General features: G+C 41.5%; 1 protein-coding gene and 1 pseudogene across 1 annotated transcript in view; both read left to right on the forward strand.

The window, feature by feature from the left end:
- The first annotated feature begins 938 nt into the window (after positions 1–938).
- Positions 939–14,915, forward strand: part of SPPL2A (signal peptide peptidase like 2A) — a 52,727-nt gene continuing 38,750 nt past the window's right edge. The window contains exon 1 of the mRNA XM_045449754.1: positions 939–1,258. Within this exon, the coding sequence (XP_045305710.1) occupies positions 1,193–1,258 (66 nt within the window). The 5' untranslated portion in view covers positions 939–1,192. The remainder of the gene's footprint in view (positions 1,259–14,915) is intronic.
- Positions 12,679–12,779, forward strand: LOC123584542 (annotated as a pseudogene).

A 14,915-nucleotide genomic window follows, 5' to 3' on the forward strand; every position in this document is an offset into this window, starting at 1 on the left:
AAGCCATGTGGTATAAAAGTGACTGGATGGCTACATTAGATGGGGTATGTCAGGAAGTTTCCTCTGGGGAAGTGACATTTAAACTGATAACTGGGGGCGCCTGGGTGGCTCAGTCAGTTGGGCAACTGACTTCGGCTCAGGTCGTGATCTCACGGTTCGTGGGTTCAAGCCCCGCATCGGGCTCTGTGCTGACGGCTCGGAGCCTGGAGCCTGCTTCGGATTCTGTGTCTCCCTCTCTCTCGGCCCCTCCCCCGCTTGTGCTCTGTCTCTCTCTCTCTCTCTCTCTCAAAAATAAATAAAATGTAAAAAAAAAAAAAAAAAAAAAAATTTTAAACTGATAACTGAACGCCAGCAAACCGGTATTGAGAAGAGTACGAAAGATGAAAGAAAAAGTGGCCCATGTGGATGTAAAGCAAGCGTGGGAAGGTAGTGAAGATGGAGTCGGAGAAGTCAGGAACCATATTATGCACACTTTGTAGGGAGAGAATAGAGTTTCGATGTTGTTCCAAGCGTGATGGGGAGTGACATGATCTGATTTACATCTAGGACTGCTATGTTTACACTGCCTAGCGTGTAAACAGACCAGTTTGGAGGAGAGAAAGGTCGGTGGCCTGGATACGGAGGTCGCAGCGGTTTTGGAGACAGTGGACGGACTGGGGATGTAAGTGTGAGTGACAGGGACCTGCCGCTAAGCAGATGCCTTAAGGCTCAGCGCATGTAGATTTTTGGCCCTGGCAGCCGCGTCGGTACTGGGGTATAGAGCAGGCGCACGGCGACTCCTACAAGGAAGAGGGTATCGAAAAAGTTGCTTCGGTGTCCCCCTCCACACACCCGCCCTCCCCCCTTCCCCGGACTCTGGAGAGAGTTCAGGTCAGGCAGCTGGAAAGAGACACGCCCAGACCCACAGTAGGCTGCCTGCCATCACCGGGACCAGAGAGCGCAGAGACTGCCCGACTGGCGGCGCGCGCGGACCCGAACTCCACGTGCCCCGCGCGGGGGTTTCCGCGTCCTCTGGGCGGGGCCGGAAGAGGAAGTCAGCGCTGCAATAGCGGCCCCAGCAGCAGCGGCGGCCCCTGCCCAGCCAGCCCCGCCGCCCGCGCCCGTCCGTGCCGGCCCCAGAGGCAGCGCCGCGGCGGGACCCGGAGACTGTACCAGCCGAGAAGCGCCGCGCCGCCGGGCGCCCAGCAGTCCGATGGGGCCGCAGCGGCCGCTGCCCCTGGCCGCGACCGCCCTGCTCTGGGGCTTCCTGCTCCCGCTGGTAAGGGGGACGGCCGGGCGCTCGGGCCTCCCCGGGGCGGGGCCGGGTCTCCCTGCCCCTTCTCCTCCCCACCCCCGGGCTGCTACCCGGCGTCTCCAGTGCGTGCGCCCTAGCGGCCTGCCCCCCTTCCCATTTCTCCCTTTCCTTCCAGCCGCCCCTTCTTCAGCCTCGTTTCTCCTGCCTTCCTACCCCACCCCCATTCCCGTCCTTTGAAGTCTTCGAAATACCCATCCCAAGAAAGCTCTCTGTGGAACCCCTCTCGCTGCTTTGACCTTCGGGGTTGTCTGTAGTTTTTCTCTGTTCCGGGAATTTTAAATTGACCTCTTGAGTTTTATCGTGTAGCCCGTCTTACAGCATCTTGCTCTTTTTTACCCTCTGGAAGAAGAAGAACATTATACGTGCTCCCGGGGTGTTCAGCAGTTCAAAGACTGCACTTTAGTTTAATTGCTCGAATACAGATGATTTTTTTTTGGGGGGGTCTTCCTCCTCTTGTAGTTCCTGCTACGCCTCATTTGATTCCTGGGTGGGTGGACGGGGTGTTTGGTGTTTCAGTTTTTATATTTCTTGGAAATTTGACTTAGGGATTTTCAGGTTGGAAACTTCTGGGAGCTTTATCGACACAGAATTGGTATAGTGTGTGCCTGTCTAGTTCTTTCCATTAGAATATGTAACTTCTCTGATACAGTGTATTTTGCATCCTCTGCTGTTTAAAGAATTACTATTAGTGAATATATTTAATACAAAAGTATCTTTAACATTTATTAAAAAACCAAAATCAGAACGTAAAATAGTTAAGTGCCTTTGGTGTATTCATAACTTTGCTAGGCAACGTGAGGAACATGGAAGATAATGTATCTAAAAATTGTCTTTGTGAGGTGGAGGGGAAGTGTAATATAAAAAGAACAATAAAGTGGCGGTGTAGTCTGAAGCTTTGAGGTGTAGTTTGCCATGTATGATATGGCTAAAAGATAACGATTCAGGTACTATGTAAATACACATAAAACTATAACCTAGGTATACAACTTGTCTGCGTGTTTTTGCACTCTTGCAAGTTTTCATTTGAGCCACTTCAGCTAATTTTAGGACTATATCTTATATATCACATTCCCACTAATCTTTTGTCAACACTATAATTAATTTAATAATATATCAATTGCTTATAACTCACATTGAAATTCTTACCAAAAGCCCCTGAGCCCTCTCACTAAAAGATGACAGCAGAATTTTTGTGTAATTTCAAGGGCTTAACAAATCTAAAGGTCGTCCCTATTCTAAATTGTAGCTAGCCTACAATCTTTTCAGGGCTGTTGTGGGACGCGGCAACTGTCTTTTCCTCCGCAGATATTTAATGTGCATCTATTATATGCCAGGCTCTGTGCCAGTGACTGCAAATATACTGACAAAATCTTTTTTTTTTTTTCATTTTAGAATGTTTACGTAAGATAATTAGAGCTTAAAGAATTTTTACAAGGCTATATTAGGAAACTTTAAAAAAAATGTAAGTAATGTTGCAGTGAAAATTTATCATAAACCAGGACTTGGTATATTTCTTTTCTTCCAGGATTTGGTATCTATGTGGGGAGGACAAGGGAAAGAATTATAGGAGGAAGAAGCAGAGGATAAAGATATGCTAGATATTCAGGCAATAATTTGTAGGAATAAAAATGATTTGGACTTCCATAATATAATCATCATAATCTCCTCTTCCTGCTCACCCCCAAACAGCAAAATGAGCAAAAAGGCATCCTTTGTTGTATTTTTTTCTACGTCTATTTTTATTTCCTGTTTCTAGTTTTTTTTTTTTTTTATGTTTTTATTTTTGAGACAGAGAGAGGCAGAGCATGAGCAGGGAAGGGGCAGAGAGAGGGGGAGACACAGAATCTGAAGCAGGCTCTAGGCTCTGATCTGTCAGCACAGAGCCTGATGCGGGGCTTGAACTCACGGAGTGTGAGATCATGACCTGAGCTGAAGTCAGACACTGAACCGACTGAGCCACCCAGGCGCCCCTCCTGTTTCTAGTTATTTATTTTTGTTGTATTTTTACAGCAGGATCAGTCCTTGAAACATGTAGAGAAGCACTCATAACCGCAGAAACAAAACTGATGCTTCACCAAAGATAGTTTTTTTTTAATGTAATTAATTTATTTATTATTTTACATCCAAGTTAGTTAGCATATAGTGCAATAATTTCAGGAGTAGATTTCAGTGATTCGTCCCCTATGTATAATACCCAGTGCTCATCCCAACAAGTGTCTTCCTTAATATCCCTTACCCTTTGGGCCCCTACCCCTACCCCTCCAACAACCCTCAGTTTGTTCTTTGTATTTAAGAGTCTATTATGTTTGTCCCCCTCCTTGTTTTTATATTATTTTTGCTTCCCTTCCTTTATGTTCATCTGTTTTGTATCTTAAACTCCTCATATGTGTGAAGTCATATGATATTTGTCTTTCTCTGACTAATTTCACCTAGCATGATACCCTCTAGTTTCATCCACATATTTGCAAATGGCAAGATTTCATTCTTTTTGATTGCTGAGTAATACTCCAGTGTGTGTGTGTGTGTGTGTGTGTGTGTGTGTGTGTGTGTGTCTATGTATGTATGTATATCTGTCAATGGACATTTGGGCTCTTTCCATGCTTTGGCTATTGTCAATAGCATTGCTATAAAAATTGGGATGCATGTGCCCCCTGTGTGGCCGAGGTCAAAAAGGTTTTTGCCTGCTTTCTCCTCTAGGACTTTGATGGCTTCCTGGCTTACCTCTAGGTCTTTCATCCATTTTGAGTTTATTTTTGTGTATGGTGTAAGAAAATGGTCCAGGTTCATTTTTCTGCATGTTGCTGTCCAATTTTCCCAACACCATTTGCTGAAGAGACTGTCTTTATTCCATTGGATATTCGTTCTGCTTTGTCAAAGATTAGTTGGCCATACATTTGTGGGTCCATTTCTGGGTTCTCTAGTCTGTTCCATTGATCTGTGTGTCTGTTTTTGTGCCAGTACCGTGCCGTCTTGATGATTACAGCTTTGTAATCATCTTCAAGTAGGGATTGTGATGCCTCCAGCTTTGGTTTTCTTTTTTGGATGGCTTCGGCTATTCGGGATGTTTTGCTGGTTCCATACAAATTTTAGGATCATTTGTTCTAGCTCTGTAAAGAATGCTGGTGTTACTTTGATAGAGATTGCATTGAATATGTAGATTGCTTTGGGTAGTATTGACATTTTAACAATATTTGTTCTTCCAATCCAGGAGCATGGAATATTTTTCCATTTTTTTGTGTGTCTTCTTCAATTTCATTCATAAGCTTTCTATAGTTTTCAGTGTTGAGATTTTTCATCTCTTTGGTTAGGTTTATTCCTAGGTATTTTATGGTTTTTGGTGCTGTTGTAAATGAGATTGATTCTCCTGATTTCTCTTTCTGTTGCTTCATTATTGGAGGATAGGAATGCAACCGATTTCTGTGCATTGATTTTATAGCCTACGACTTTCTGAATTCATGGATCAGTTCTAGCAGTTTTTTGGTGAAATCTTATGGGTTTTCCAAATAGAGTATCATGTCATCTGTGAAGAGTGAAAGTTTTGACTTCCTCCTTGTCGATATGGATGCCTTTTATTCCTTTGTGTTGTCTGACTGCTGAGGCTAGGACTTCAGATACTATGTTGAGTAACAGTGGTGAGAGTGGACATCCCTGTCTTGTTCCTGACCTTAGGGTGAAAGCTCTCAGTTTTTCCTCATTGAGGATGATGTTAGCGGTGGGTCTTTCATATTTGGCTTTTATGATCTCGAGGTATGATCCTTCTTGCCCTATTCTTGAGTGTTTTTATCAAGAAAGGGTGCTCTATTTTGTCAAATGCTTTCTCTGCATCTTTTGAGAGGATCATGTGGTTCTTGTCCTTTTATTGGTGTGATATATCACATTGATTGTTTTCTGGATGTTAAACCAGCCCTGCATCCTAGGTATAAATCCCACTTGGTCGTGGTGAATAATTCTTTTAATATATTGTTGGATCCGGTTGGCTAGTATCTCCTTGAGGATTTTTGCATCCATTGGTGAGATCTTTTTGATATGTAAAGCCTTTTTCAGTGGATTTGTGTTCTTCTTGACCCTTTCTTCCTTTAATTTCCTGAAACAATCTCTTTCCTTTTCTGAGGAACTCAAATCTGGTATACTTTTCCACAGCAGGAGCACTCTCTCTCCTTTCTGCTTACTTACTGGATACCTAGTTCCTTTCCTCCAACACTGTCTGAAGTCTTACAGATTTTTTTTCTTCTTACCATTTTCTCCCTGAAGCCCTAGTTTATTACTCTTCCTTAATCTTACAGCTCTAGGTGGCCTCTCTGAGTTCATTTGAATTAATGATGCCAGTTTAATTATTTCATTTCTCTTTTCTGGGCTCTTGCAGCTGGCACAGCTACCAACTTTCCCTTTAGTTATGTAAGAACAGGGCCATTATCCTCATCCACAAGCAGCACAAAATAGCAGCACATAATCTCCAGAATCCACTGCCGCATCCTTGTAGAAAACACAGAGGATTTAGTATTGGAAAGGCCTTTCACCATCATGTAGCCTGCCTTCCTCATCTTGTCCTCTTTACATCATTGTGACCTCAATGTGTATGTGAAACTCAGGCTTCAGTACATCTGATGTTTTGGTGATTTCTAAACCCATTAAACCTGTTAAGTCTAGAAATGAAGAGTGTGTGGTAGATAGTTAGTTCTCTCTTGGCCTTGCCATGATTCTGTTTCGCAGTCATGCTTCCCCAGCCCAAGCCCCATCCCTAGCCACAACTATTAGGCCTTTATTTCACAGTGTTTGGACTCAGTCACAGAGTTATGTTTCAAAGAAAATCAGAAAAGTTTAGCCTGGATCTGTTTTCTAAAATTGCTTCAGAGTTCTCTGAAGAATTCTGAATCCTTTCCATGTTTTTACAAAAGTTCTGTTCATTTTTTCATTACTGCAAAGAATTTGAAGTGGTACATAGCTACATCTTGAACCTATTACAGTGAAGTGATAATCAGGATCCCCAGCAGAGAAATCTCTTGCTGAAATCTGCATTCCTTTGGTATACTACACCAAGTCAAAGAATCTTCTTTAATTCTTTCTTTTCTGCCCTCCTCTCTCATGCTCCTGAGGAAAGGAAGTATGTTCTGCTACCCAAGCTATCAGAGACATGCTGAGCTGTTATGTTGTAGACTGAATTGTATCCCTTCTCCAGCACTCCCCAAACATATGTTGAAGCCCTGACCCCCCAGTGTGATGGCATTTGGAAATGGGCCTCTGGGAGATAAGTAGGTTTAGATGAAGGCAGAGGGTAGATCCCTTGTGAAGGATTGGTGCCTTGTAAGTAAAAGACAACCGAGAGCTTGTTCTCTCTCTCTCCCCTAATACTCACCCCCCAACACACACACACACACACACACACACACCATGTGATGACACAGTGAAAAAGTGTCCGTCTACAAGCCAAAAAGAAAGCTCTTACCAGAAACCAACCATGCTGGCACCTTTACCTTGGACTTCTAGTATCTAGAACTGTGAGAAAAATAAATTTCTGTTCAAGGTACCAACTCTGGTATTTTGTTATAGCAGCCCAAGCTAAGACAGATTTGGGTACCAGGAGTGGGGTACTTCACTAATACCTAAACCTGTGTCAGCAGCTTTGTAACAGGGTAGAGGCTAGAAGAGGTTTGAGATGCTTGCTAGAAATAGGACAATTTGGTAGAGTCTCAGAAATGAGGAATATGGTGTTAGAAACTGGAGGAAATGCAATCCTTGTTATAAAATGGCAAAGAACTTTGAGCTGTGTTGTGGTGTTTTGTAGAAGGAAGAATTGTGAGCAGTGCAGTTAGATATTTAGTGGAGGAGATTTCTAATCAAAGTGTTAATGGAGCAGTGTGATTCCTCCTGACTGCTTATAGTAAAATGCAAATGGAGAGAGAAGAATTAAAGAAGGAATTGTTAAGGAAAAAATAACTAGAATTTGAAGATTTGGAAAATTTCTCAGCCCATCCATATTGCAAAAAACGAAGCTTGTTCTGCAAAGAATACTGTGTGGCTAGAAAACCATCTGATAAAGAGTTTCAGGATTTTTGAGCAAACATACTGCCAGTTTGAACTAAATACAGACTTCGGACAAAATGAAGAAAGGCTGTTGGACTTCTTGGATTTGACAAAATGGGATGATGGAGCTCTGTGGTTGTGAACGTGAATTGTTCTTCAAGAAGGAGAAATGACCCCAAAGGCAATTCAGATACCATCAGGCCACTGCCTCAGTCTCAACAGGCCTTATGGCTTCTTTTGGAAACCTTGGGGACCAGAATCCACAGATTCCACCGCCATGGAGGTGATGCTGCCACCCCAGAGGGCCTGAAAGGTGGGACATTGAGCCAGAAAGGATTATTCGTGAGCCTTAAAACCTAATGGAATTTGTCTTGCTAGGTTTTGGACTTGCTTGAGTCCTGTCACCACTTTCTTCCTTCTGATTTCTCCCTTTTGGAATGCTAATGTCTACATTATGTTTTAGAAGCATATAACTTGGGGCACCTGGGTGGCTCAGTCAGTTGAGCCACCGACTTCGGCTCAGGTCATGATCTCACGGTTTGTGAGTTCAAGCCCCACGTCAGGCTCTGTGCTGACAGCTCAGAGTCTGGAGCCTGCTTCAGATTCTGTGTGTGCCTCTCTCTCTTTGCCCCTCCCCCACTCATGCTCTCTCTCTGTCTCAGAAATAAATAAACATTAAAAAAAAAAAAGAAGCATATAACTTGTCTGGTTCCATAGCTGGAGATGAATGTTGCCTTAGAATAAACTGTATCTTAATTTTCACCCATATTTGACTTAAATGATATTAGATGAAACTTCGGACTACAGAGTTGATGCTGGACTGAGTTAAGACTTTGGGGGCTGTTGGGATGAAATGAGTATTTTTTTGCCTGTAAGAAGGAAATGAATTTGGGGGCCCTGAGGCAAAATGCTGTGGACTGGATTTTGTGCCCCAGATTCTTATGTTGAAGCCCTGACCCCCCAGTGTGATGGTATTTGGAGATGGGGCCTTTGGGGGATAATTAAGTTTAGATGAGGTATCAGTGTGGGGCCCTTATGATGGGATTGTTGCCTTGCTCTCTTTCCCAGCCATGTAAAGACACAGTGAGAAGGCAGCCATCTACAAGCTAGGAAATGAGCCCTTACCAGAAATCAGCTATGCTGGCACCTTGATCTTGAACTTCTAGGTTCCAGACTGTGAGAAAATAAATTTCTGTTACTTAAGCCACCCAGTCTGTGGTATTTTGTTATGGTAGCCCGATATTAGCCAGATATTAGACATTCTTTTCTTTTAGATTCTTCACAACTTTTTTTTTTTTTTTTTTTTTTTTTTTTTTGCCTTCTTTCCTCTGAGCTATCTCTGAGGATTCTGCATCCCACTCTTTACTTTCTAAGTCACTGATGGCTGTGAAAATGTAACATCTACACATTCATCTCCTCTCAAAATAATCCTGAGAAGGTTCAGGAAGGTATGACTTGTCCTAGTTCATACAGAAAGGCCTGAAAAAGACAAGTAGAACCCAGGATTTCTAGACATTCCTTGATATTTTTCCACTAAGTTGGTCATTAATGTTTTCTTGTAAATCAAAAATACATCAGAAGGCTTATCAGATAAATTTGTAAATTTATTCATAAGAAAGGGCTTAAAGATAGAAGTCATATTTATTATATATTTGATCGCCTTTTTGGTTAAAAATCACCTGAGATTGAGTCTGTTTACAAAACTCTAGACCATAAAATCTCCAGGTACAGACCCTTATCCCCAGATACTAAAGTTTTGTTAAAAATTTTTGTTTTTAGGGCAGAATTTGCCAAATATTACTATGCACTATGGCCTTAGATCAACTTTTTATGCACTTTTATTACCTGCCTGGCCTTGTAGTTACTTGAATTTGTGAATTCTAGTGTAAATCATAAATTCTGTAACAGTTGAGTTATATCACTAGGTACTAAGATTACTTAGGGAAAACCAAGCAGAAGGATAGATCTAGGTAACAAGTAAAATATAATCCCCATGAAGGAGAAACTCTACTGGACTCATTCTCTGCTGTCTCCCCTAGCATCTCATAGACTGCAAAGTATCAAATAAATGAATGTCTCCCATACCTAATACCTCTTCCCCTAAACATTACATATCCCCACATTCTCTGAGTGCAAGGAATGATGCTGGCTCTACTTTTCCCATGGCCCATAGACTCCTCTGAGTTCCTGTGAATACCTATTTAATGTCCTAGTCCCCACTGAGCCACTAAATAAGTAGTTAAGATTACGCTTAATCTTTATGGGTATGGGTCTAGTCACTTCCAGTGTATCATTTCCTTAAACTTTGAATCCTGGAAGTAGGAATGGAAACAATGTAGGTTGTTGATTATATAACTTAACAGGGAGAAAACAGGCATAGAAAATATAATAGTGAATGATCAGAAAGTTATTTAGGCCTAACTTCGGAGTGTGTCATTCAAGACACACAACCTCAATTCTATCTTTCCTGTAGAGACCCCTTTCAGCTCTTTTATTGTATTGCTATTAACTATGTAACTGTGTAAAGAGAAAGATGTTTATAAAGAAAGGGATACCCGCTACATTGCAGTGATTTAAGGATGATAGGTGACTGTTGCTCCTATTGCATTTACCGTTCAGTGATTACATTGCAACTTTATATCTTCTGGTTTAGGAATGTAGCTTTTTTTTTTTTAATTACTCATTTTCATTATAGATAAATTCTATTTATTAACAAAATTTGCTCCCAAGCCTCCCAGTTCTTGTATTTGGTGTCTAAAAATACAGAAATAATTTAATTTGTAGATTTTATGTAGGAAGATTGCCAGGGGGTTAATTGGAGAGAGAATTACAGTTACATTCACACACTGCCCCTTGAAACTGAAGGGTTGTGTATATCTAGTGGATAACAATACAAATAACACGAACCTGGTTTAATTGACAGATGTAGAAAGGGATGGGGAAGCTGGGACCCAGTGATGCATATACTGAAGAGTTTTGAAGGAACTCTTGGGTGAGATGGGGGAACTACTGGCCAAAATATGAACATTAGCTATACCAGCAGACTGCAGGTACAGTGTGACTCACCTCTTGAGAAAATTCCTAGGAGGATCTCAGTAATGTCTGGAAGACTTGTGAGTTTCACTGCTATTCATGATGAAGTATATAACCATGTACTCTGTGGACCAGTATCAGAGCATCACCTGGAAGCTTGTTCAAAATGCATGATCACAAGCTCCACCTAAGAGCTGTTGGATCAGAATCTGCATTTTAATAAGAACATTAAAGTTTAAGGGGTGCCTGGGTGGCTCAGTCAGTCAAGAGTCCAACTTCTATTCAGGTCATGATGTCACAGCTCTAGAGTTTGAGCCCCGTGTTGGGCTCTGTGCTGACAGCTCAGAGCCTGGAGCCGACTTGAGATGGATTCTGTGTCCCCGTCTTTCTCTGCCTCTGCCCTTCTCATGCTCTCTGTCTCTCTCTCTCAAAAATAAATAAACATTAAAAAATTTTTTTAAAAAAGTCAGTTGTTTGAGCGGCTGACTTCGGCTCAGGTCATGATCTCACAGTTTGTGAGTTTGAGCCCCGCAATGGGCTCTGTGCTGACAGCTTAGAGCCTGGAGCCTGCTTCAGATTCTGTGTCTCCCTTTCTCTCTGCCCCTTCCCCACTCATGCTGTCTGTTTTTCTCTCAAAAATAAGTAAACATTAAAAAAAAAGTTTTCAAAAAAAGAATATTAAAGTTCAAGAAGCACTGATCTATAATAAAGGGAAAGAAATTGCTGCACAGAATACTGAGCATAATCTCCAGGAAAAAAGAACCATGCTTGACAAATATGTTGAGGCTTTTTAAGGGAATTAAATATACACATGGGAAAAGGTTAACATTGTATTATTCAGAGCTATACTTGATCAGGTGAAAATGGGCTAAGGTACAGAGCTCTGGCAGACCCAAAGAATGACATGTATATAGGGTAGGTGGTAGTATGTTAGATAAATTTTTAACTAGAATTGTTCTTTTCCAAAGGAATATGTGAAGACTTAAGTTTCAAAAATAGATCCAATACTAGGAGATATCTTTTGAAGAAGAAAGAAAGGTGGAAGACAAATAAAACCTGGGAACCAGGGTCGAAGAAGAATCCTTGAACCGCACTATTAGCTTGGACAGGAGTAGAGCAGGCCTGTTCTCAGTAGGTTAATACTAGGCTGGTGAGTCAGCATCAGGAGGCTGTTGGAACAGAGGCTAGGAATTCAAATGCCCGTGGTTGGAACTACCTAGAGACTAGAATGTAAAGCATGGTTGTACTCCCAAGAGACAGGGACATGAAGGTCAGTGTGAGACTGACTCGCTGTAAGTATACTGATGAAATAAAAGCTCCTGTACACGTCCCTTTGTTTAAGGTCTGATTGGTCTCAGAAAATGGGGATCTAATACATGTGCAAGGATGTGAGTATAGTATATACATCATTGTAGTTGTTCTTTTTTAGACCTTTGGTAATCATTTGACACTTGTCATAGCAAAAGCTATTTAAATAAGCCAAGGAATAGGTAACTGTAACATCAAGATAGACTTAAACATCACTAGTTTTTGGTTTGAAAAGATGATAGTGAATATGCTTGAAGTCAGGTGTTCTGGATAAAGTAATAGGAACTGTTCGTGAGCAACAGAGAATCCCATGAAGTTTTATTGGAGACAAATTTGAGTCCAAAAAGGGACCACCAGTTCATACCATGGGCTAGTAAACTTACTTACCTTGTGGTAAGGATCAAGTAAGATGTGAATATAGAGCGACAGTGGTATAAAATAGATGATTTGATTGTCCTGAAGAAAGCTTGAGTCCACACCCAGTACTTGTAGGAACTGATGTGAAGAGGGAAGATACAGGGCAAACAGTAAGAAGTTGTCGTAGGAAAAGGAATTCCATGAAGCCCAGAGCCCCAGAACTGGGGTTATTTGGAAGACTATAAGGAAATGACGTAGAGTTTCAGATATCTAGAATGTGGGAGGAACTAATGGGGAATTAGAGGAGCTTGAGTGGTGGTAGAAGACCCATACCAGTATCACAGAAGAGGGAGTTAACAGCTAATGCGGGCATCCCGGTGACCAGTGTTAAAGCTGGAGAGTGATAGTTGGGTGCCAAGAGGTGCTTGGGGATGTAACTGCATGAGGGAACCTGAAGTGGTAGCAGAGTTGAAGACTGCTGGTCTGGGTGTTGGAGAGCCCAGTTCTAATCTTGGCCCCCGAGACCACTTCACTTTGGTCGTTGGGGACCTGTTTGAGCCACGAAATGAAGACACTAGAATATTTTGTCTAAATCCCTTCAAGCTCTTGATACTCAGCTTTTTACTAAGAGAATGTTTTCATTACTGATTGAAAATGCAAACACAGCACTCGCTTCGGCAGCACATACACTAAAGTTGGGACGATGCAGAGAAGATTAGCACAGCCCCTGCACAAGGATGACATGCAAATTCGTCCACACTTTTTTGCACTATGTGCTAACTAACTTGAATGTAAATTTTAAAAACAAATTAAAAAAAAACTGTAAGAGGGAGGTAGAAGAGAGTCAGGGAGATGTGACTACAGAAGAACAATCAGAGAGAACAAAATTGCTGGCTTTGAAGACAGAGAAAAGGAGCCATGATCCAACTGACTTGGGCAGTCTTTAGAAGCTGGAAAAAGCAAGGAAAGGAATTTGTCCCTAGGAGCCCCAGGAAGGAATGCAGCTCTGTCAATACTCAGATTTTAGCCCAATGAGATCTGTGTGCAACTTGTAACCTTCAGAATTGTAAGATAATTTCTGTTCTTAAAAAAAAATGCAAGCATAATTTTTAAAGGTTGAATGAATAAAGTCATAGAAGGCCAGACCACAGTTGATGACAAAGGAAAATTCAGTGCTTAGCACCATGTCTATAACTTGGAAGATGTGAAGGAAGGTATTCTGCCCTTACACCGTAGGGTCTTTGTCAAGTGATCTAACACCAGTAGCATGTGGGTGGACCACAAGTCTCACCTAATTTGGTGTTTGTAATGCTTAAGGGGATACTGAGTTTCAAGCCTTTTCTTTATGCTTCCCTACTAATTGACTGACAGTAATGTGGTTTCCACTACTCTGTTCTCTTAGAGCCTTGCTACTCTAGGTGTGGTCCATATACCAGCAGCATCAGCATCACCTGGAAGCTTGTTAAAAATGCAGAACTCACACTCCACCCAGACCTACTGAATCAAAATCTGCCATTTAATATGATTGCTAAGTGATATGTATGTATAATAAATCTTAAGCACTGCTCCTGTAGCTATGGTTCTCAAACTTTTACAAGTAACAGAATCTCCAGAAGGGCTTGTAAAAATAAACTGCCTGGGGGTTTCTGATTCAGTAGATCTGGAATAGGGCCCAAGAATTTACATCTTTAACACCATAGGAACACTAAAGCTTTTATTAGAGACTCTGACTAATCACATTATGTTTTTGCTTATCTGTTTCAGGTTTGTTTTCAATCTTCCTGGTAAGACTGTAATTTCTTGTGTGGTGTTTCTCTGGAGAAGGGCAGCTTTATTGAGCTATAATTCACATACTGTGCAGTTCACCTATTTGAAGTGTACAATGCAGTGGCTTTTAGTGTATTCACAGATATGTGCAGTCATTAATACTGTCCATTATAAAACATTTACATCACCTCAGAAAGAAACCAAATAGGTGGAACACACAGGATGTTTAGGACAGTGAAACTATTCCATATTGCATAAGATACTGTAATGGTGGATAAATAGCATACATTTGTCAAAATGTACAGAATGTACAACACCAAGAGTAAATCCTAAATGTAAACTATGGACTGTGGATGGTAATGATGTGTCATTGTAGGTTTATTTATTGTAACAAATGTACCCCTCTGGTGCAGATGTTGATAATGGGAGGCTGTACATGTGTGTGGCATGGGTATGTGGGTACTCTGTACTCCTGTGCAGTTTTGCTGTGACCCTAAAGCTGATCTAAAAAATCTTTTTGAAAAAGAAAGGAACCCCATTTCCTTTAGCTATCACCTCTTATCCCCACTTCCCACCAAACCCTAAGCGACCATTAGTCATCTCATGTTTCTTCTGCATGATACAAGTACTTGGCAAAGTGCTAGACGTGTTATTAATGCTAATAGTTACCATTTACTAAGAGCTTAATGTGCAAATAATTGCATCATCCAACTTAATCTTCATGACAAAGTTGAGAATGTTGAAGCTTAAAACAGGTTAAATGACAGGGCGCCTGGGTGGCTCAGAGGTTGGGTGACTGACCCTTGATTTTGTTTCAGGTCATGATTTCATGGTTGGTGGGATCAGGCTCTGCATGGGGCTCTGTGCTGACAGTGCAGAGCCTGCTTGAGATTCTCCCTCTCTCTCTGCCCCTCCCCTGCTTTCACTCTCTCACATACCCAATAAATAAACAAACAAACAAAATTCCAAAATGCCATGTATGTAGAAAAATATTTCTGTAACTGATGACAGAAATTACTGCCTGTGTTTTCTTCTGGTTTTATTGTTTCAGGTCTCACATTTAGGTCTTTAATCATTCTAAGTTTATGTTTGTGTATGGTATAAGAAAGTGGTCTGGGGGTGCCTGGCTGGCGCA

Source organism: Leopardus geoffroyi, chromosome B3 (assembly GCF_018350155.1).
Source record: "Leopardus geoffroyi isolate Oge1 chromosome B3, O.geoffroyi_Oge1_pat1.0, whole genome shotgun sequence".
In the NCBI taxonomy this organism is placed as follows: Eukaryota; Metazoa; Chordata; class Mammalia; order Carnivora; family Felidae; genus Leopardus; species Leopardus geoffroyi.